Genomic DNA, 20,539 nt, shown 5'->3' on the forward strand with positions numbered 1-20,539 from the left:
TTTGGGGTTAGGATTTATGGTTAGGGTATGTTGTAGGGTATATGGTTAGGGTTGGGGTTAGGGACTATGGTTAGTTTTAGGGCTTAGTTGTAGGATAAGGGTCTAATGTTACAGTATACTGTAATATTAGGGTTGGGATTGAGGTTAGGGATTAGGGTTAGGGTTAGGTTTAGGGTACGGTTGGGTTTAGGGATTATGGTTAGGTTCAGGGTGGAGGGTTAGGGTTTATCATTAAGGTTTAGGATGAGGTTTGCAGATAGCATCAAAAATGGTTTAAAAGGAAGAATACTTGTATAACCTGTAAATTTAATGATGTATGATTCAAATCCATGGAAAGCCACTCCCACCTCTTTGGAAACAGAGGCTATGAATCCTTAGTGATTCAGATATATTGATACTGATTATAGGAGGATTATCCTAAGAGTTAATCAATAGTAGTCCACTCATCATTAGGCAATTTTAGATTTGTTCTCCTCTGGTTTCCAATCATGTTCTAACATTCATTTTAGTATTCCACTGTGAAACTGTTTAAGCTTTTGTCGTGTCTGATTTTTATGTTTTTATAACTTGTTAGTCTGGTGGCTCAACAGGTCCTGAGTAGGAAGCAGAGGTAAATGTTGAAAGAGGAAAATGCCCAAGAATTCACGGAGGATATGTGTCATTTCCTCACATTGAATGTTGCAGGGTTGGGCCCATGATGTAACTATGAATACTGTGATAAAGCAACCTGTTAGCAGTGTAAACTGTGACTCATCAGATAACACATTAAAGAACTATAGATTCTTCGGTATTGCTTTGAACTTTAAAGAAAAAAATCACATTACAGACTAATTAAGATTAGTCACAGCATCTTGACAGATTTAATTTGCCCCCCTTAGTATCATTAACACGTTAAAGTCTCCTGATCTGTTTATATAATGTATGATATGGAGATCTGGGCCTCTGAAGTTTGTGTGCCCTGCATCCAGGATATGTTTTCCTGGGACACTCTCCACAATTTTTATCCTTAAAAATTAAGAAAAATATCTATCATCAGGTTACTATATGAAAAGTTTATACATTTCTTTTGTCATTAGTCTTTATTTTATGTCTTATATTTATAGCTTTCAGCATTTTATTATTATATTTAGATGTTTTTTTGAAGGAAAAAGCCGAAAGGAAAAGAAGAAGATTTTGATGGTTTTTTTTAATCTAGTGAGTTTTTTTTTTTTTTTGGTCTTATTTCCTTTATTTACTTATTTTGTCATTTTCATAGACCTCGCGATGGCGTGTGACGTCATTCCCGTCATACAGGTTCATCTTTGCCTTTCGTGTAGATGGCGGGGGGGGCGTTAGGAGTGGGGTGGGGGTCCGAATCACTTCTGGTGTTTGTCTTGATCATTTTATTGTGTAATACAAACTTTTTTTCTTGTATGAAAAGTCGTGTTTGAATAAAGGTTTACTGATGATTGATAGATATCGATAACAAATAGCTTTGATCAATCCTTTTAATTGATCATTTTTACTTGTCGCTATTCGGTTACTTTCGTTTTCGCCCCAGTGGTGACGTCACGCCCTCTTCCGACTGGAAATCGGAGCGAAGGAGAAGGAGGAGGAGGAGGAGGGCGAACCCGCAGAACCAGGTTCTCCGTCACGGATGCAGGAGCTCCATTCGCGAAAGTTCACCTTTAGTTGGGTAAGAAAGCCGTTTCGAATCGTTTAGAACCGGCTGAACCAGAACCGAGCTAAAACCGATAGCGAGCTAATGCTACCAAAACAGTTGTTAGCTAACCCAGCCGAACAAACAGGCGGACTGTCACCATTTAGTGTTTTTAAAAAGAATATTTCGACATTTACGAATTAAAACACTGGGAGAATTTTTTAAAATAAATTTATTTCAGCGGGAGGATGTTATCTGTTAAAACTAGATGTTTTAAGTTTTGACTTTTGGTTGTGACGAATGTGTCAAGGACAACAAACACGCTCATAGATCTACTTCCGTTGCGCGTCAGTGTGTCACTAGTGTGCCGAATGTGTCAGACAGAAATATAGATCCAGATCATTTGTAAAATTGTTCCGTCAAGTTCGCCTCGGAAGCAGCGTCACGTTATTTGCCAAGGTAGGACAAATTCTGAATGGAGCTTGGTGGGACGGTTATTAAATCTGCTTTTATTTATGTATCTATGTAGGTTTAACTGTACAGATTTTTTAAATCTATATCTCTCTAAACTAATCTAATCTAATAACCTACTTTATCTGTGTTTGTGTTCCGTCCAGATGGCCCTGTTTAAATTGAATAATTGCTTTAGTCATGTAAACGAGGTTAATGCAGCGATGGCCTTACTTACATTTGTCCCCGACAGACACTGTTTGGCTTCACACCCGGACGTCCCGTCATGGCTTTCGGATACTTCCTACTAATTGGCTGCCTTAGCTTTGCCATTCCTGCCCAAGGTGAGCGTCATAATCCGGTGACACACTTTGTGTGGGTAAGCTCGTGTTTGGGATAATGATAAATTGTCCTAAATACTGGAGTTCAACTTTCTCTTGTTTGTTTCTTCGCTGCAGCTCAGAACTGCACCGCACCCGTCCGGGGACCCAACATGGATTTGAAGGATAGCGACATCCTCTTGCAAGCATTCTCAGAGGGGACCAAAGTGACTTTTATCTGTAATATTGGCTACAGGTCTGCAGGGGGTTCGGGGGTCACCACCTGCACCGCTGGGACCTGGAGCCCCGTGACCCTGACATGTCAAAGTGAATATCATCCACTTCTATTTCTTCACCCCTGGATCTATCCGTCTGATATCCGTGTGATGTTCAGGCATCTTTAACAGAGCAATCTTTTTATTTGTCCTTTCTTGTCAGGGAAGAGCTGTGGATCTGCAGGACAGGTGACTAATGGACGTATTGATTACTCCATGGGGAACGAGTTTGGTGATAAAATTATGATCACTTGTAACGCAGGGTTAGTAATGAACTCTAAAGCGTACCAGCATCTCCTCCCGGTCGGTGCAGAGGTTTTCCCAGCTGCTAATGTTAATCCGATCCTTTCTTTTTGGTGTTGTCATCAGGTACATTTTGGTGGGTAGTCAGGAAATAACTTGTGGAGACCAGGGCTGGATGGGCCGGCTGCCTTTCTGTGAAGGTTGGTTGATTCTGTCAGTGTGGACTAAAACAAACGGTTTGTTTCCTGCTCTAACGGTGTTTATTTATATTTGCAGTGGTGGTGTGTGACCCGCCCCCTCTGTTGGTGGACGGCACATTCAGTCCAGACAAAGACGAGTACGAATACAGAGAAGTCGTTCAGTACAGCTGTCAGAAAGATTTTGTTCTGAATGGAGCCAAAACGATAACGTGTTCAGAAGACGGGAGCTTTAAGCCCGACGCTCCGACGTGCGTCAGTGAGTGTTTTCACTTTGTCTTTAACTTTAACGTCTCACCTTGGACGTGCGTAGGACTTTCCATCTGAGCGAGTCTTTTTTCTTGCAGAGGTTGAATGTCCAGACCCTGACATTAAAAATGCGGAGTGGGTCACAGGCTCACGACCTCCACATGGATTCAAGGCGACGGTGACCTACCGCTGCCTGAGCGGTTTCAAGATGAACGGTCAACCCAACCTGGTTTGTGAGATCGATAGCAAGTGGTTGCCTCCGCCCCTGACGTGTGAACGTAAGTCCGTTAACGGCCTGGGATCCGGAATTGTTTTAGTTATGAAGTGTGTGTGTGTGTGTGTGATACATGATTTTCTATATGTTGATCAGAGTCTCTTTAGTCGCTCTTTGTAGTTCTGTTCCACTTTTCTTTTTGGTGTTTCTTCACATGACTCTTTAATGATTCTTTATTAAATCAATATGGCAAAAAAAATTTTCAAGATGAATCCATAATATTCTGTAAATATTGATTCCGCCCACCTCCATCATTTTCTCTCTCCCCCTCTTACCTACTCCGTTGTGATAAATGTTTGTTGTTTCCAGCGGTGACTTGTCTTCCGCCGCCTGCGGTGCCAAACGGCGAATTCAGTCCAAACAAAGACTCATATCGGTACCAAGAAGACATTCAGTACAGTTGTCAAAAGGGTTTTACTCTGATTGGATCAAACAGGTTGTCATGTTCAGATGATGGAACGTTTAAACTGGCTCCTCCAAAATGCAGTAGTAAGTGATTTAATGTTTTGCAGCTTGTTTTCTCAGCTGTGAATGAAGAGAAAAAAAAAAAAACCTGCAGTAGGAATCACTTCAATGTAAAGATGCTAACATCGGTTATGCTAATTGCATTGCATTTGCATGTGTCTCGCGTTGTCACTGTTTCGCACAAGTCCCGACACAAAATAAAGGTAAAGAATTTTATGGATTTATCTTGAAACTTTTTAATGTTCTCAAAAAGGAAACAAAAAGGTGTGAATCTTGGATTAAATACGTTCTGTGTATCTACGGTTTTTAATCTGGATTACAGTTTAGTACGTGATCAGAATGGATCTGTTTGAACTTGATGTCGCACCAACGCTATGATGTCTTCTTTGCAGGAGAGACAATCCCAAGTAAACCTCCTGTCATCACCGCCACCACCACAACCACCACCACCATAGCACCAGGTAGAGCCCATGCTAACGCTAAAGCCCTTCTGCTTTGGGTCAGACAGTTGCTCTAAACTTTACTGAAAATAATTTGAAATCTCCTAAATTACAGCTAATCAGAGAAGAAATGTTTCCTTCTTATATCTCCTCAGTGTAATTGTGTTTGAAACATCCAATAGGATCACTGTATCATTCTTAGTCACGTGACAAGCTCTGTGCTGTGTTGCTGTTTATTGTTCATTCTGTATTTACAGCCAAGGAATACCAACACATTAAATAAAAAAAACACTTCCAACAGTTTAGATAGATGGAGAGCTTGATTGATTGATACTTTATTAATAATGACCTAATATAGAAAATTAATTTTTCCCCCAGAATTTAAGTTTATATATATATATTTACAGGCAGTAATGGAAACTCCATTGCGACAGGATTGGGCATCGCTGGTGGGGGTAAGTTTCATTTCCATCCCTCAACAACATATCGTGAACATAAAGTGTGAACTTTGACCTGAAGGTGATTTTGATGTGTTCAGGAGAACGTTCTTTTGAGAGGATCGATTTGCTTTTGTCCTGATGTTCACGCTGCTGTAATGAACAGTCATTGAGTTACTGCTCTAACAGGATTGTCTTAAAGGTGTATTTATGTAATTCCACAGCTTTTGTGTTTGCATGGTGTCACATTTCACCCGATGCATTTGTAGGCCTCTGGGCCTGTGTTTGTTTTTTTGTGTGTTTCCCCATTTATTCTGTCTCAAACATCTTCCGTTTTATTCTACCCATGATAGTGGGAGGTTTCTGTTTGCTGTTCTTTGGAGGCCGGAAACTTTGGAAGAAAATGAAAGGGTAACTGTTGCTGTTAACATTAACAGCACTTGGTGTGTTCATCCGTCTTACTACACGTTGCATGTCGAATTCTGTGTATTTATAAGGTGTTTTTAGGTATTTTTCTACCCCACTGTTGAAGCCATCACAAAGGCAGTCCCTCCAGGAAGTTACCACATCCTAATTTTGTCTGTGTAACTTTGCAATTTGGTTTTTATCGCCTCAAATTTGACCAGTCGTCAAGAAGCCAGCGGCGTCTGGAGGGACAGTTTTAATGGGTTGCTGTCATAAAACACTCTCCTCCATGGTGCTTTAGGCCTCCAGGGAAAACAAATCCAGAACGGCGACACACACTTAAAACAGAGTCAAGAAAAATGAAAGTAGAAATTGCAATAGAGGTTTAAGAGAAAAGAGGACCATCAGCTGAGGATGAGAGGAACTCCTGGCAGAAAAAAGTGATATCTGGCATCTGATTTCTACAAAAGTTTTGTCAGGAAACAAATTTAACTTCCTGTCAGGGTGGAGACTTTTGGGCCTGACTGGCTGTGTAGGAGAGTGTCTAAAACGTACTCCGATTTCGTGAACCCTGAGGCAGCGGTGGTGAAACTTTGATGTCTATCTTTGATGTCTATCAAACTTTCACAACACGGCGCCCTGATGGCCGCTGGAATCGCCTGTAGGGCCAATGATTGGCTGAGGTGAGGCCATGAACTCTGGCGGAAAAGCACACGACTCTTTCTGCTGCGGAGGCTTGTGTGTTTTTCCACGTTTTGACTTTTCTAAATCGGAAATGAAACGTCACCACGTTGATGCGATGACGTTGTCCTGACCGGTTAACGTCTGCCCTCAGAAATAAACCGGTACCAATTTTTTTGAATCTCAAATAATTCAATTTGGGTCTTTTTAATGTTAGCAGCGGTGTGTTTCTAAATGTGGGTCTGGTGTCCTGTGTGTATGGGCTTTTGTGGGTGAAGGTGATGAAGTACGGGTGTGTGTGCAGCTTGCATTAATTGTGTACGTGGTGGAACATAAACAGAAATGTTGACTGGTCGCTATTGGTTACAGCTCTGGGAGGGGTCAGCCTGACAAAAACTCTCCGAACGCTGACGAGGAAGTAGCGCTCTCGGTAAGAAGATGGACCGTCCAAAGCACACTCCAGCCCACTCAATGAAGAGATAATGATGTGATGAGCAGGACGGCATCCATCTATTATCTATAACCCCCCCCCCCCCCTATCCTTTGCAGGATCAGAAGGGGCTGGAGCATACCCCAGCTGAAGAACGAGAGGCTGGGGGCCCTCTGGATAGTTCCGCCGCTGTGAAGAGGAATAATATGTGATGATGTGGGCAGAAGCTTTTATACGTTGCTGTATGCAGGATATTTGTCTTTAACTCACCCCCCCCTCCCAGGGTCGGTTCTCCTCGAGGTTTAGTGGGTAGGATTTAGGGCATCTGGGTGCAGACAAATGCAAAAACAGCCTTGGTTTGTCTCCTCTGGGCTCCCGTAAAACCTTTCTCACTTTTAATATTTGATGGGCTCATTCAAAGGTAATAAAAGCACAATTCTGTGAATGATGAACGTCACATGACCCCCCCTTAAATCCTCCCCACTAGACCCGTAGGACCCGTCCGTCGTGGTTCATTCACAGGGGATGCAGAGGTTCTTCCAGTCTGATTTAAAAAGCGTCTTTCAGTTCTTGGTCTTTCCTTCTCTCTCTGCAGCAAACGTCATGATGGTCATGTTGGTCCAACGTTACTTGGTGTGAAGACGACGGGTTGAGAAGAGGAACGCAGCCTTACCCTGAATGTAGCTGCGCCGCCCCCACCCCCTCGCACACACGTGGACGACGTGCGAATTAAGCGTCCTTGACGTGTTTCTGAAGCTGAGGTGCAGAATCACCCGATCAGACCCAACCAGCTCAGCCCTCAGATTAAAAGGTTTTTTATTTCATCTCTCATCACTACTTTTGCCCCTTTCCGCCTGATTGGGTGGATTTGATCATCTTCCGAGCGTTTTTTTTTCTTCTGTGATCATGAAGGAATCAGGTTCCATGTTGGCTTCAGCACCTTGATTAGCAGCAGCAGCCTGGCCTGGATAATACCCAGCGCAGAATGTTAGCGGAGTTCACCTTAAATGCAGCTAGCGCCTGTAGCTAATAAATTAGGTGGATTGTTCCGTTCAAGACCCGACTGTCGTGTTTGTTGGACAGCATCGAGTCCAGTGCCTGGATGGGCTTCAGTCACACGCCTTAAATCAGAAACCAAAATGTTTGGCTTCTTTTGTGTTTGATTTTCTGTGAATTGCATAAACTTCTAAGCCGCTTTAGCAAAGTTGATGGTGGTGCGTTGGTTACAGGATGCTAAATGATTAGGAGTCGGGGACGACCCCGATGGACTAATGAAGTTGTTCCTGATGCGGAATCATTAACCAGGAACAGTGTTGGTCTAGTGTCTGATTGTTTCATACCAGAGGGGTTCTGTTAGGACATGTTAAATGTCTGATGTTACATAATGAACATGCAGACTGTGAGCACTTGCTTGGTTTCTCGTCTTTTATTTATTGAATTAAAATGTGTATCAGAACATCGCAGCAACAGTTTTTGTATTGATGTAGGAAACTCCTCTGTTGGCACCTTTTGTAAACAGGTTAAATAAAATCAGATGATTGAAGCTCCTCGTCGTGTCGCCGTGTTCTTCGTGTGTCTTTTTAGACTCAGCCTGGATTCATGTTTCTGAACATAAGAAAACATGCCGAACATTCATGAGTAACAGTTTTGCTATATCGAGACTGAAAAACAATTCCTCTAATATTTCTACAACAGTGCCACCATGTGTGTTTAACCTGAACACATCAGAAGTACACATCCTTGAACACTAGGGGGTACTTGTACTGACAAGTCCAATTATTACAAGCATGTAGGATCCATTAAGTCATTTAATGCATTATAATGATTTAACTACAACTCCCTGTTATTCAGAACTGTCCAGGACAAACATGGGTCCGGATGTCGGTCAGAACTCCCGTGTTGAATCCAGAAGGCGAGACGAGCTGCGTCCTTCACTGTAACCGATTTCAAATGGTGCTAGAAACATGAGCAGACTCTGAACACCAAAGGAAATCAGTCAACCTTGGATTGAGGACAAATTCTGTCGAACCATCCCAGACTGCCGGTTCCAAGGTGAGAGGGCTGGTACCTTTCAGAGCGAAGCGACTTTCAACCAGCTGTTGATGGCGAGCGAAAGACACGCCCCACCCCAAGAACACTGATTTCAAATGGTGCTAGATGGATGACAGAACTCTAAGCCACCACCTGAAACCAGCTTCCAAAGGGGGCACTTCTGGCGGAGGCATCCCGTGGAGGCATCCGGTGCAATCTAGAAAATAACGGGAAAAAGCATTTATCACCTACAGCTCCACCTGAGCCATCCTCCCCCAGTTGCGTCCAGAGACCGGTGAGATGTTCCACATCGATGCTTCTCGCCGCTGTGGTGAAAAAAAGTAGGAAAGTGAAAATCGCTGGCAGCGAGAGCCATGACGCAGACGACGAGGGGGCGGGGCCAGGACAGGTAGTGGCCAGTTCACTGACTCGTTGCCAAGTACGTCAACAAAGTGCAGAACTACCCAACTGTTCCCAATGTTTACCTGCTGCAGCTTCAGCCCTTTCCATTCAGGTAAAAGAACAACTGACTGTTTATTGTCAAGCTAAACCCCCATATCCCTGCAGACCACCCCCCCCACACACACACACCGTCTCCCATCGCTTCTTGGCATTAACGATGGCAAGTCCTATAAATACGTATCTTTAACCAGATAGATAGATGACAGCTAAATTAAACAGGCCAAGCCCCAGACACATCGGAATCAATGGACTGAGGTTTTCACAGTTATCCCCACCTTCTAAGATCTTTTTCAGGGTTCAGACGAAAGTCATGTCTTTGTGTGTGAGTGTGTACGAAACGATCTGTGTGTGTCTGACTGTAGCCACAGTGACGACTCCGATCGGTAGGGCCCGTGTGTCGGTAGGTGTCTGATTCCGCCGTCTGGCTGCCTCAACCCAACCCTGCCAGCTTTCTTTTTCTGGTTGTTTGTTGCTCCTGTGCCACTGGACCTGTTATGTAATGCTTATAAAAGATTTAAAGGGACACGAGGCCTTTGGAGAGCGGTCAATGATATCAGCTGGAGGACTAGGAATCTCGCTGGGGGGGGGGGATCCGCGGGGGTAAATATCTTCACAGCGAGTTTAATTTACAGAGGACAACAATATTCCTGAGCAAACTGCACTGGAAGCTGCAGATAGCATATTAGCTTAGCGCTGCACACGCTTAATGAAAGAAAACATTGCTCTGGATGCTGCGTGGGTCCAGCCCGTTTGGATCAGTGGACCCACCTAGTGGCCACAAGTAGTAGTGCGCCCTACTGTATAAACCGTACAGAGCTCCTTTGTTTTTGATACCACTATGTGGCAACAATGAGATGATGTTTCCACAAACGGCTGTCTCCATGGATACAACACTAGTTACACACGTGATCTTTTTATCGTGCTGAAGCTGGTAAACAAATCTCAACATAAAAATGTGTATATAAAAAAGTCACGCATAAGCTGTCTGAGCGGGAACAGCTCTCACTATTCCACCTGGTGTTAAAGTGCGGAGCACAGACGTGCAGAGTAACGATGCGTGGTGTTAACTCATTCATAAACAGCGACGCCTCTCAGGGATGAGACGACACAAAGACATCAGCGTTATCGAAATGGAACTGGGGAGAACTCGGGTGATGTGCTGATGTGGACATCCCATAATATCCCAGCTGAAATTGTGTCGGTTTGGTGCTGAGATGTTTACGGACGATTCGCCGTAACGTCTGGACGCACAGAAACAAAAGCATACAGGGTGTTACTGCCATATGATTCCATCAGCACATATAGAAGAGAGCAAGAGGGGAAAGAAAGACAAAGAGAGAGAGAGAAAGAGAGAGAAGGACGCTGACTGGAGAAGCGGGAGCTGCAATGCAGACTATGGGCAGCAACTCACGCTCTTGCATCATCTCACAAATGTGGCGTCTTTTCAGTGTTGGACCACCAGTGAGAAAAGATGGAGAGAATCAAGGAGGTCACTCGTTTTTGTGCCGTCGTTGTCGTTGCTGAGCAGCTCTCTTATAGTCCGAGTCGGGAGATAAGGAGGTCTGGGTAACGTTATTTCCTAGAAACTAGCTCACAAATCACTGAGGAACTGTAGGAGGTTCCTGCGCAATGGACAATGCAGTTTTTTGGAGATCGATGAACTTGTAAAAATGTAACTCAGCGAGGATTTCATAAACATCGAACCTGGAAAACACTGAATTTACTCAAGTCTGAGGCGTTATGAAGGAAGGTGTGGATAAAAGCATGATTATCATCTCAGAAAAAAAGCATAAGCAGTGATTCTCCTCATGAAAACCGAACTCTAAAGCCACATTTTAAGTTTTTAACAATTAAAAGCAAACACCTTAAACCTTTTACACTCCAAAAACCTTCACGCACCAACAGAAACTGTTTCTGAAACAGCAAAGACTTTTTATAACAGACCAAACCCTCTCGACCAATCGCACGGCAAACCCCGCCCTCTTTGTTACACTGAACCAATCCAGCGCTGCTGTGCAGGTGGTGGATGCCAGTGGGAGCTCCGCCCATCCAATGAGAACCCGGCTTTGCCCAGTTGGCCGGTGACGCAGACGCTTAAGGAAGTCCATGGCGATGAGAGCTGGAGGGAGGCCAAAGCAGAGTCACTAAAACAAGCTCTCTCTTCCTACCTCCTCCTCACCTCCTCTATCTCTTCCTCTCCTCTCTCTGATCCTGAGCCGTGACATTTAGCCCTTTCTGCTATTCCAGTTCTGTGAGACAGTCGGCGATAAACAGATAGAGACAGATAGAGAGAGACAGACAGACAGAGACAGAGAGACAGAGAGAGAGACAAGCTGTACCCTGGCTGAAGACAAGTCCAACCCAGAAACAACTGCGTCACCATCTCCGTCTCTCCTTACTACACAGGAACAAATCTGTCCTGGGGAGGGATTCTGCTGAATACCCCGCTGCATGTTTGTGTGTGTGGGGTGTGGGGTGGGGGCGCGGTCGAAAACAAACCACATGACAGAAGTACCACCAACCGAAGTCGTCGAGATGATCCGTTGTCTGACAGCGACACACCACTGATCTACATCTCTGCTACCCCCCCCCACCTCCCAGTGTCTTTTAGCTCCATCACAGCAAGAGGGCCAAAGTTTGAACGCCACACACACCTCGTGTTCAGACGTCACGGGAAAATGATCGCCATCTTGGTGAAATCCACCAACAAACACGCCTGACGTCCGTCTGCAGCCGCACACACTCCTGTTCTGGTGTGTTCAAGTCTGTCACAACCGGCCGACGGCACCAGGCATGATTTTATGCAGCCCACAGTAACACAACTGTAATCGCCCATTTTCTTTAAGGTGTGTTATTAAGAACCTGCCACATCATTATTTTGTCGACCCGTTTGTCTCCGGCCGCTCAACACACACACACAGACACACACACACACACACACACACACACCTTACCATGCTATCACAACAAGACCTAGAGAAACTGTGTCACATCTTCAGCGTCCATGTTGAAACTCCCGACATCAGCTCATAGGAACCACACACGCACACACACATACACAGATAGTAGCGACAGGCAGAGCAGATCAAAACTACCGAGGAGGAAGAGGAGCAAAAAGTCGAGGTTGTCCGAAACCATTGTGTCGACTTCAGGTGGAAAACCCGATGACTCTGGGCTTCTGATATCTGAGCTTCTGTTTCTCTCCTGACATGAAAAAGTGACGTAGCAACTAATCCAAAACCCTCTGTCTCTCTCTTCCTCTCTCTCTCTTCCTCTCTCTCTCTTCCTCTCTCTCTCTCTCTCTCTCTTCCACCCTCCCTCTCTTGTTGTCTTTCTGCTCACCCCTCCAACACAAGCACTCTTTTATTTTCATCTCGTTGCAGCAGCACAAACTGTGATCAGACGGTTGCTTCCTAGTGACAAACACACACCGGAGACAGAGCGGACCTGCGTGCATGCACAAACAAGCACGGCTGCGCACATGCGCTCACAATCATGCTGGGGTGTGACGCAGCACTTAATTCTCTGGGCTTCTTACACCACTGTTGTGGCGATGCGACGCAACTTCTTGATCAAGCTGAGCAACAAACACACTTGCTAGCTGCCTCAAGAGCAGTTAAAGGGACCCCGACCACCAGGGCTCCCGGTACCCCACCTGGATGTCCCCTTTTCCCCCTAGATCTTTTCTAAGTGGGTCTCTCTCCCACCCTGCTGCCTCCTCTCTGACGCTCTCCCCTCTGCTGTCGGCTGGAGGCAGACTCTGGCTCCTCCGTCTGCGGGGCTGAGCCGCGGCTCCTCGATCACCTGACGAGCTAACGCTAGTTTTAAAGGCACATCGCTGCTTTACGTACCCGTTGCATAAACGCTCAGATGTTGCCGTTTGTTTTTCTTTTCTTTTTCAAACCGCCGTCTAGCGAGGGATTTCACTTATCTCTGAATGTAGACCAAAGGGAATGTGGACAATATTTACTCTGGTTAGTGTTACGTAATCCCTCTGTAATACCAACATGACCGTTGCCATGGTGATTTCTGACGTAAAATACAAAGTGTTCCTCGTTGAGCGTTACAACTTTTTGCCTCTGGAGTGCAGCAAGAGTTGAGACATGCGTACAGCGTGAGACGACTGACCGTCACGACCGCACTGCAACACACTTCCTCTGTCAGATGTTTCCTACCGCAGCTGCTTCTGGTTAAAATGAGTCCCTTATAATTAACCCCTGATATAAACTAAGGAATGATTTAGACTAATAAGAGAATAATATTTTATACTGTGCCTGGTTTCATTTTATCCTGCTCATCCCTTTGATGACTGAAGCTAATAATAGCCTGTTTTCTTCTTGTAGGTCAAAGGCTTCCTGATCCGGATGGGAGAGTCCCACAGGGATCCGGATTCTGCCCACCGGCCGCTGGCTGCTATAAAAGAAAACTGGAGAGTGTGATATTTTAGTGTATTGTGTTAACTGTTAACTGTTGTTTTCTTGTTTCACCTGGCGTATCTGGATCAGATGACTCCTCATTCGTGCATCAGGTGACGGCGCTGTGGAATGATTAAAAGTGGGAGTTTAGAGCAAACACTTAAAAAAGAAAAAGAAAATAATTAATCAGTGAAATGATCTCACTGGACTGATAGCATTCAGATTCTACTGACTATGCATCTGTAGCCTGACAGCTAACTCCGCTAACTACTGGTCATGTAGCCGGTTATTGGTGGATAACAGTGAGACTAAACTACTGAATAACGGATTAAATTCAAATCGAAATAAGCACTCAGAACTTTGAGTTCTCGCCGGTTAAACCATAACTGTGCAACAGTTGGTCTGAGGAAAGACATTTTAGATCTGCTATGCCAGAAGGTTTAATATAAGTGAAATTAGCCTGTTTGTGTAAGTGTAGTTTTGGCTCGGGAGCGGCGTCCCTCGGGGTAATAAGAGGAACAAGCTTCACTCTGTCTCTTTTATGAGCGCGTCTGTTCTCAACAAGGCTCTGCCAATTAGTTCAGTCTGAAACATAAAGTCCCTTTTATTTCTAAGCTGGAACGAAAGCTTTGTGTCGGTTAACAAAAGGTAGAGAAAAAAGTTTCTGCCTTTGTCAGCTTACCACAACTATTTATTATGGATATGGACATGTTTCCATTCTACAAGTGACTTCATAAATAATTCATGCTTTCTAAAATCTTGGAGGAAGACAGTACTAGCAAACTGTTTGTTAGGTTTACATGTGAGTTCCCCAGCAGGACATCACTCCATTTGTAGGTATTAAAATCTCCATTATCATTGTGTTACAAGACGAGATATCCATCTGGAATTTCATGCGACTGTAAATTTTCTACCCTGAAACACTTGTAGTTTTTAGTGCCCTAATTTTCCAGCGGAGTCCGGGGGACACGGGACCCTCAGCTTCACCTTACACCGCCAAGAAAGACCGGCATCGGTAAAAGAATCGGCTTTCGCCCTGGAGCTGTGTGGGAAATGTAAGAGATCTGAAGGATCAAAGCCGGTTTGCTGCTAGATGCTGAGGTATCGATCGGCACGCTGAGGTCTCGTCCTATTCCAGATAACAAACTCAGACCAGGACTGTGTTTGGTGCCACATTTCCTGGTAAGAAGATTGGCTAAAAGATTTACACTTCAAAAAGCATCCCTTCACAGGGCCTATTGAATATCTATTCAATTGATCGCATAAACCTCTGCTGGCTCTATAACATCGATAACAAATCTTTACAGAGATTCCAGCGCCGCTGATAACCTGGGACGTCTTGTTTCGATGTTGTTCTGCATTGAGAACAGGCGTTCCCGCTGTGACGTTTTTTAGGGTTAACGTTACAATCCAAGTGCAAGGCCTTCCTGTTGGCTATTTCTGCTCCATGTCCGCCGAGCTGCGTGTTAATTTTAGCCATGTCATCTATCAGCCATGCCTGTTCCACTTCCTAACCCTTAATCCCTGCCTTGGAAAGGTGCCCAGTCAGCACCAGCCGTATTGGTTTGAACTGTTTCAGGAACAATTGGCTCCCACAAGTATATTTAGGAAAATAGGGCATCCTGTTGTTGCTAGGAAATTAAAAGGTGAATCTTTCATCGGTTACTACCCGGCTTGTTGTTGACTGATGGAGACGGATTAAAGTAAACTCTGCGTGACGCAATTAGAAGACCTTTGTACAGATAGAATACTTGTAAACTTTTATCATTTTGGTGATATGTCTCCTTACAACAGATGGCCACACCCTGCTCTTCAATAATTCACACGTCCATCTCCTGCTCGGTGATGTGTTTTTAACCGTCACGATGTAAACAGTGAGCTGCAGCACCGTTGAATCATTTGTCTTTGTGTACACGGCGTCTACTGACACTCAATCTTACACAAAAAGTCACAAATAACACCTTAGTTACGTATGAAAAAAAGAGGAATGGAAACAAGGTGGAAGGCCACTGAACGTTTTCTTTTACTGCTCCTCCAAGGCGAAGAGGATCAATCGTTCCACAGATTTAATGTCATAGAAGAGAGAATGAATGAAAACAAACAGATGAGCTGGTTTACCTTCACGTGATCTAATATCCTCATTCTAGAGCACAGACTGACTTCATGCACGGTGAAGATCTCACCCTGTAGAAACACGCCACCTGGTGTCAGACACGAGCATTACTGTTGGAGGTTTGTTTACATCAGGAATAAAAAGTGCGTATGACGGAAAACCTCTGGATGGATGAAGCTCAGATGGCACGGGCACAACAAACAAATAACAACAAACCATTATTAACGATCAATAACACATTTTTTTAAAAAGAAAAGCCTCTCTCCAAGAAATCTGTGTCAATAAGAAAAAAATAATCAATCTTTAAAAAAACTTCAGTTTGAGGTCCATTGATAGAAAATAATGATGACTGAATTATTTGACATTTTCATGATTTAAATCACATATTACATCCTTACATTTAACTATTGACAACTGCAGCAGGAACAAAATTCAAAGTCAGCAGGTTGTGGTAAAAATCTAAAAAAAAAAAAAAAAAAAAAAGTTGAAAAGTCAGAAAATTTATCTGACGAGTTATTTCATTTTAACATCTCTTTCCCTCTTTGACACTTTAAATCAAAATAATACTACTTCTAATTATTACATCCAGAGATATTAATTATATTCCGTCATCCACAAAAATCCATACAAAGACAATTCTAACGTCGCCTGATAAATTAAGTCGCTCCGCTGTACCGCATGATTGCACCGATTACCGGAGGTAAATAGAAGTGCGCAACATCCTCCTGCAGCAGGCATCGAGCACCCCCCCACCCCACCCACCCTACCCACCCCATCCCACCCTGACCCCATGCCTCTCGCTGGCGTAGATGAAAATCAACACAGACATCTTTCGTGAACAGCTGACAAATAAATTCCTCCTTTATTTCCGGGTAACATTACGTATCAATCAATTCACAAACGGAGGTTAATTATTATTAAAAAACCTTTTATTAATTAGGTGTCAGAGAAGTAACGCGCGAAATGACATCATGGAGGAAACGTCACGCTAGAATAAAAAGCTGAGCCTACAGGTTAGTGGAAGAGCCTACAGCCCACGGTGGATGCAGAGGAGCCTCCATACAGGCTTCTCTGGATGTAAATAAAACATTCTGTGTGAAAAGGAAGCGACTCACCGATAAACCAGAGCCTCTTTCTCTATTTCTACCCCCGTCGCTCCGCCATCACCTCCCATCCGCCTCCCAGTTGTTGCTAAATCCACAGTCGTGCCCGGCACTTAGGAACATCTTGTACATCGCTGTTTTCACGGCAACACGACAAAGCCACGCCCACCTCACACACCCCCGTTTCCCGATTGGATGCAGCTCGGAAAGGTGTCGACGGGATCACGTGCTTTTGACGCATGTTTACAAACATGCGCAGAACGGAACAGAGAGCAGTACAAGACGAGATGACGACCTGACGTGGACTTCCGGGTTTGCTTCCTGCTCTGTCGTTTTGAGCTCAGCGGCTGGTTTTAAACGTTTTTGTACCCGAGGGAAACACTGTTAATCAATAAAAATAATGTTAAATTAACAGGTGGTGATCAGACATACAGGTGTTTCATTGCCGAACATGTGTGTGTGTCACAAACAGCCTACAGAATGTTTATGTACCACAGTTAACACTGCCAAGCAAGCTTAGTGTGTACCAACTATGTCACAGAAAATCAACGCCATCAAGAAATCACAGCCCAATAAAGTAACTCAGGTAGTGTCTAAAAGTAATCTGAATACTATCATTACCAGAGAACTGATTCCATTAATCAATGCAACAAAATTCAAGTGCATCTTTTATATTGACTTAATTATTATTTTCTCACCTCTAATGCAGTTTGTAGTTAATTAGCACACATGTACATTCAAAAGTTTATTTTTGGCCCAAATTAAAAAAAGTTTTCAAACCAGTAAAACATCTATATATAGGGCAGTTTTGTCATCATTCTTATATTAGACACACACACCACTTGTTTGTAGCCCCTTTATCTGAAAACGGAATTTTAACAGAAATATATGCACAATTCATTTATTCAACTCCTGCCTTGTTCAACTTATTAACTCCTGCAATAAGGCATGCAGACTGGAGGTTGTCGTGATCTGTTTCTGTGCTCTCTGTTCACTCATGAGGACACAGCAGGGGGCATCCTAACCTAACAATATCAAATCCCAACTCCTCTGCAGGCTTCAGTTCCTCCAGAGATTGGAACATCTCAGCGCTAGTGGATTTAATTAGTTCTAGAATCTTGCATATGTGTCTGTTTCAAAATAAGGATATTTTTAATTTGCATACCACAGCACCTACTTTGAATCTTTTATCAACAATTCATGCTTCATTTAAATTAGACTCATGCTACGAAATTGTGCAGTGTTATATATTATGTATTAAATTTAAAATATATACTGTATATATAATTAACAGCATGGTCAGCCCTTTACAACAGGGTGTGATGAGCCTTCTCTGGACTGTTGTAGATGGAAAAAAGAGACAATGCCTTCCAGATTGTTTCCCTCTGCAGATGTTGGGAACAGATGACAGCACAGAGTAATGCGCAGGAAACAGATGGAATATCAATTTAAGTTTCTGCAGTTATTTTCTGTTTAGGTGTCTATGGAGACAAAATATAGTATCTGGGCTCACTTTCCAAGCCCGTGTTAATTAGTATTTTTTTCTCTCTTTAAAATTCAGCACATTCTTTCTATATTGACACAGATTTGAGCAACTTCTGAAGTTCCTGAAAGAAGCCACAAAACAATTGAAGGTCAGCAGTGAATGTGAAGTATATGTCACATGATAAAAATCTGCAGTTTACTAACCATGAAAGTGTAAACTGGCATTAAATTAGTTAACCCTGACTTGTCTCTGACGCCTCTGTCTTGTAACATATAGGTAGTGTCTGGTCACTCCCTCATGTGAGCATTAGTCAGTGGGGCCCAGTATTTTTCTTACAGTGAGCCCCTCCCTGAGTGTGGATCCTGTTCAGTTCATTCCCTTCAATACATGTTGTTTTTTCAATGTACAAGTACATTTAATTTCTCTCTGGTTGTCATGTGCTTTGAATTGTGGGTGGATGCAGACTGTTGCATTCAAGCAAGGGTGTTACATAAAAAAAAGGCTCTTTAAATGCTGCCAAGATATTACAAACATGATTCATTTCATCAAGTTCAAGCGGAGCACACTTCTGAAACTTTCTTCAAGTCACTTCCAAAGGCCAAATCAAACCATTCAGAGCTTTAATTCTTCCATTTACTGATCATCATGAAGCGCTTCAAAGCAGCGAATCCTGTGCCTGACATACAAAATACAGGCAAACAGTTTGGGGAGTCCTTGTTACGTTCCAGCTCGCTAAATGTAAATCACTTCTGAAAACATTTATACTGACAAGCAATAATTTAAAAAAAAAAGAAAAAAGTTTTAGGTATAACTATCTGGATTGCGTTACATTTTATTTGTAATATTAAATTATATCCTTGCATTTTAAGGTTTATCCCTTATGCAATCCCATTTTTACACCACAGACCGAAATATAATAGGAATATAAATGTGTATTAAACTGAACACTGTACTTGTAAGACAATTGCTTCACACTGGGAGTCACAGAAGAAGTCATGTCTAATTTATTCATTTTAAGGTGCTAAACTTTTGGTGATATTTTTAGAATCCTCAAAGACTCTTTTAAAGATTGAGGTGAGAAAATATTTCATTTGCTAAATGTAAACAAAAGCAATCAGCACAAATTGTCAGTAAACATGAACTGAATGACAACCTGTTTAGCTTAGTTTAACACTCTACACACACAATAGTTTCATATTTTCCTAAAAAAAAAAAAAGAGAAAATAAAATAAAAAAACCCCAAAATGTATGACTTTTGCATATGTTAGCAAAATGTCACGAAAAGAGTTACATTTTATGTGTTATGCCCTCAAAAAAAGAAACTATTTAACAGCTAACACGACTACATTAGCTTATGCTAATTAGCTTAGCCCAAACCGCAACTGTTAGCAACACATTTCTCCCGGCAGTTAGCAGTGAGCACACAAAACAATTTTTAAAAATTGTACTCACATACAGAAAAGCGCTCAGAATTATCTCCTCAACAGATGCTAATACTGTCCTTCGTCCGCTAGGCGTCCCGACGGGAAATTAGTTGCTAATTGGTTTCGTAAAACATATTAAAGGCCAGTGCTTCGCTCCTTCTGCTGCCCTCAAGTGGCCAAACACCGCTACTGCAGGCCTGAGCTGTAATACTGGACTGAATGTGTTTCTGTTGCATTGATTTTACCTGTTGGTTGATCTTGTAAAGAATATAGTTTTTCTTCAGGCTGGAAGGAAAAATAAAAGTTAAGTGAAGTCTCCCCCCGCAGCATTCATAACTTCTGTGTCTGTGGAAATAACTAACCATGAAGGTGATGTATTTTTCTACCGTGAGAAAACAACAGAGCTGAGTTTGTTATGGGTTTGAATTCAGAGCGGTCACGCCGTCTCTTTTTCACAGTTTTCCTGATAGCGTCAACAACATGCATGACGTTCCTGAGCGGAATCTCCATGGTAAATGTGTCTCATTTTATTTTCTGCCCGCACGGAAAGCAGAAGGAGTCAGGTAATGATTTTGCAGCAAATACTATTTTTTATGAACCTTGCTGGTTTTTGAAAAGATGTTATCGATGCAAATCTTAAACCGACGCAGCCCTCAGGCATTCCTGTAACCTTTTTATGAACTCAGAGGTTTATCAGCTTTCAATTTTCAGCACCGGCTCACGCTGCAGGCCCCACCCTCTGACCCCAGGGTCCCATTTGGCCTCCGGTGTGCTTTCCCTCACAGCCTCCCATCCCTGTTGATATTATCTTACCATCGATGAGTTTAAAAGAGGCGTGCTTTGGCATTTAGAAGGAAAACATGACGTATTTGGCAGCTGTTGCTCTTTACAATAAAAGAGGAGCCACCCCACAATAAAAACAACCAGCTGAGTTGGGTTCATACATCCAGATTCCTGCACACATGCGCTACTCTTGGCTTGGATGGAGGAGTGATGGGTG

At 43.1% G+C, this 20,539-nt stretch overlaps 1 protein-coding gene and 1 long non-coding RNA gene across 10 annotated transcripts; one reads left to right on the forward strand and one right to left on the reverse strand.

The window, feature by feature from the left end:
• Positions 1-1,523: 1,523 nt before the first annotated feature.
• LOC137604272 (C4b-binding protein alpha chain-like) lies at positions 1,524-8,052 on the forward strand. 8 transcript variants are annotated; one of them, XM_068328329.1, is made up of 14 exons: positions 1,524-1,675; positions 2,343-2,433; positions 2,548-2,736; positions 2,848-2,947; positions 3,054-3,127; positions 3,204-3,383; positions 3,472-3,651; positions 3,957-4,136; positions 4,505-4,573; positions 4,960-5,007; positions 5,343-5,400; positions 6,445-6,505; positions 6,625-6,747; positions 7,101-8,052. In XM_068328329.1, the coding sequence occupies exons 1-13, from the start codon at positions 1,637-1,639 to the stop codon at positions 6,715-6,717; spliced, it is 1,362 nt and encodes a 453-aa protein (XP_068184430.1). In that variant the 5' UTR covers positions 1,524-1,636; the 3' UTR covers positions 6,718-6,747; positions 7,101-8,052. The 8 variants fall into 8 exon arrangements, with proteins under 8 accessions (XP_068184430.1, XP_068184420.1, XP_068184456.1 ...); XM_068328319.1 differs by having other exon boundaries at positions 6,625-6,721; XM_068328349.1 differs by lacking the exon at positions 1,524-1,675 and adding an exon at positions 1,725-2,098 and having other exon boundaries at positions 6,625-6,721.
• Positions 7,978-16,990, reverse strand: LOC137604331 (uncharacterized). 2 transcript variants are annotated; one of them, XR_011037455.1, is made up of 5 exons: positions 16,642-16,990; positions 15,532-15,614; positions 13,486-13,535; positions 8,785-8,862; positions 7,978-8,110 (listed from the first exon to the last, which is right to left on the reverse strand). It is a non-coding gene; the product is annotated as an uncharacterized lncRNA (long non-coding RNA). The 2 variants fall into 2 exon arrangements; XR_011037449.1 differs by having other exon boundaries at positions 15,532-15,597; positions 16,642-16,986.
• Between the last annotated feature and the right edge of the window lie 3,549 nt (positions 16,991-20,539).

The sequence above is a fragment of the Antennarius striatus genome, chromosome 2 (assembly GCF_040054535.1).
Source record: "Antennarius striatus isolate MH-2024 chromosome 2, ASM4005453v1, whole genome shotgun sequence".
Lineage (NCBI taxonomy): Eukaryota > Metazoa > Chordata > Actinopteri > Lophiiformes > Antennariidae > Antennarius > Antennarius striatus.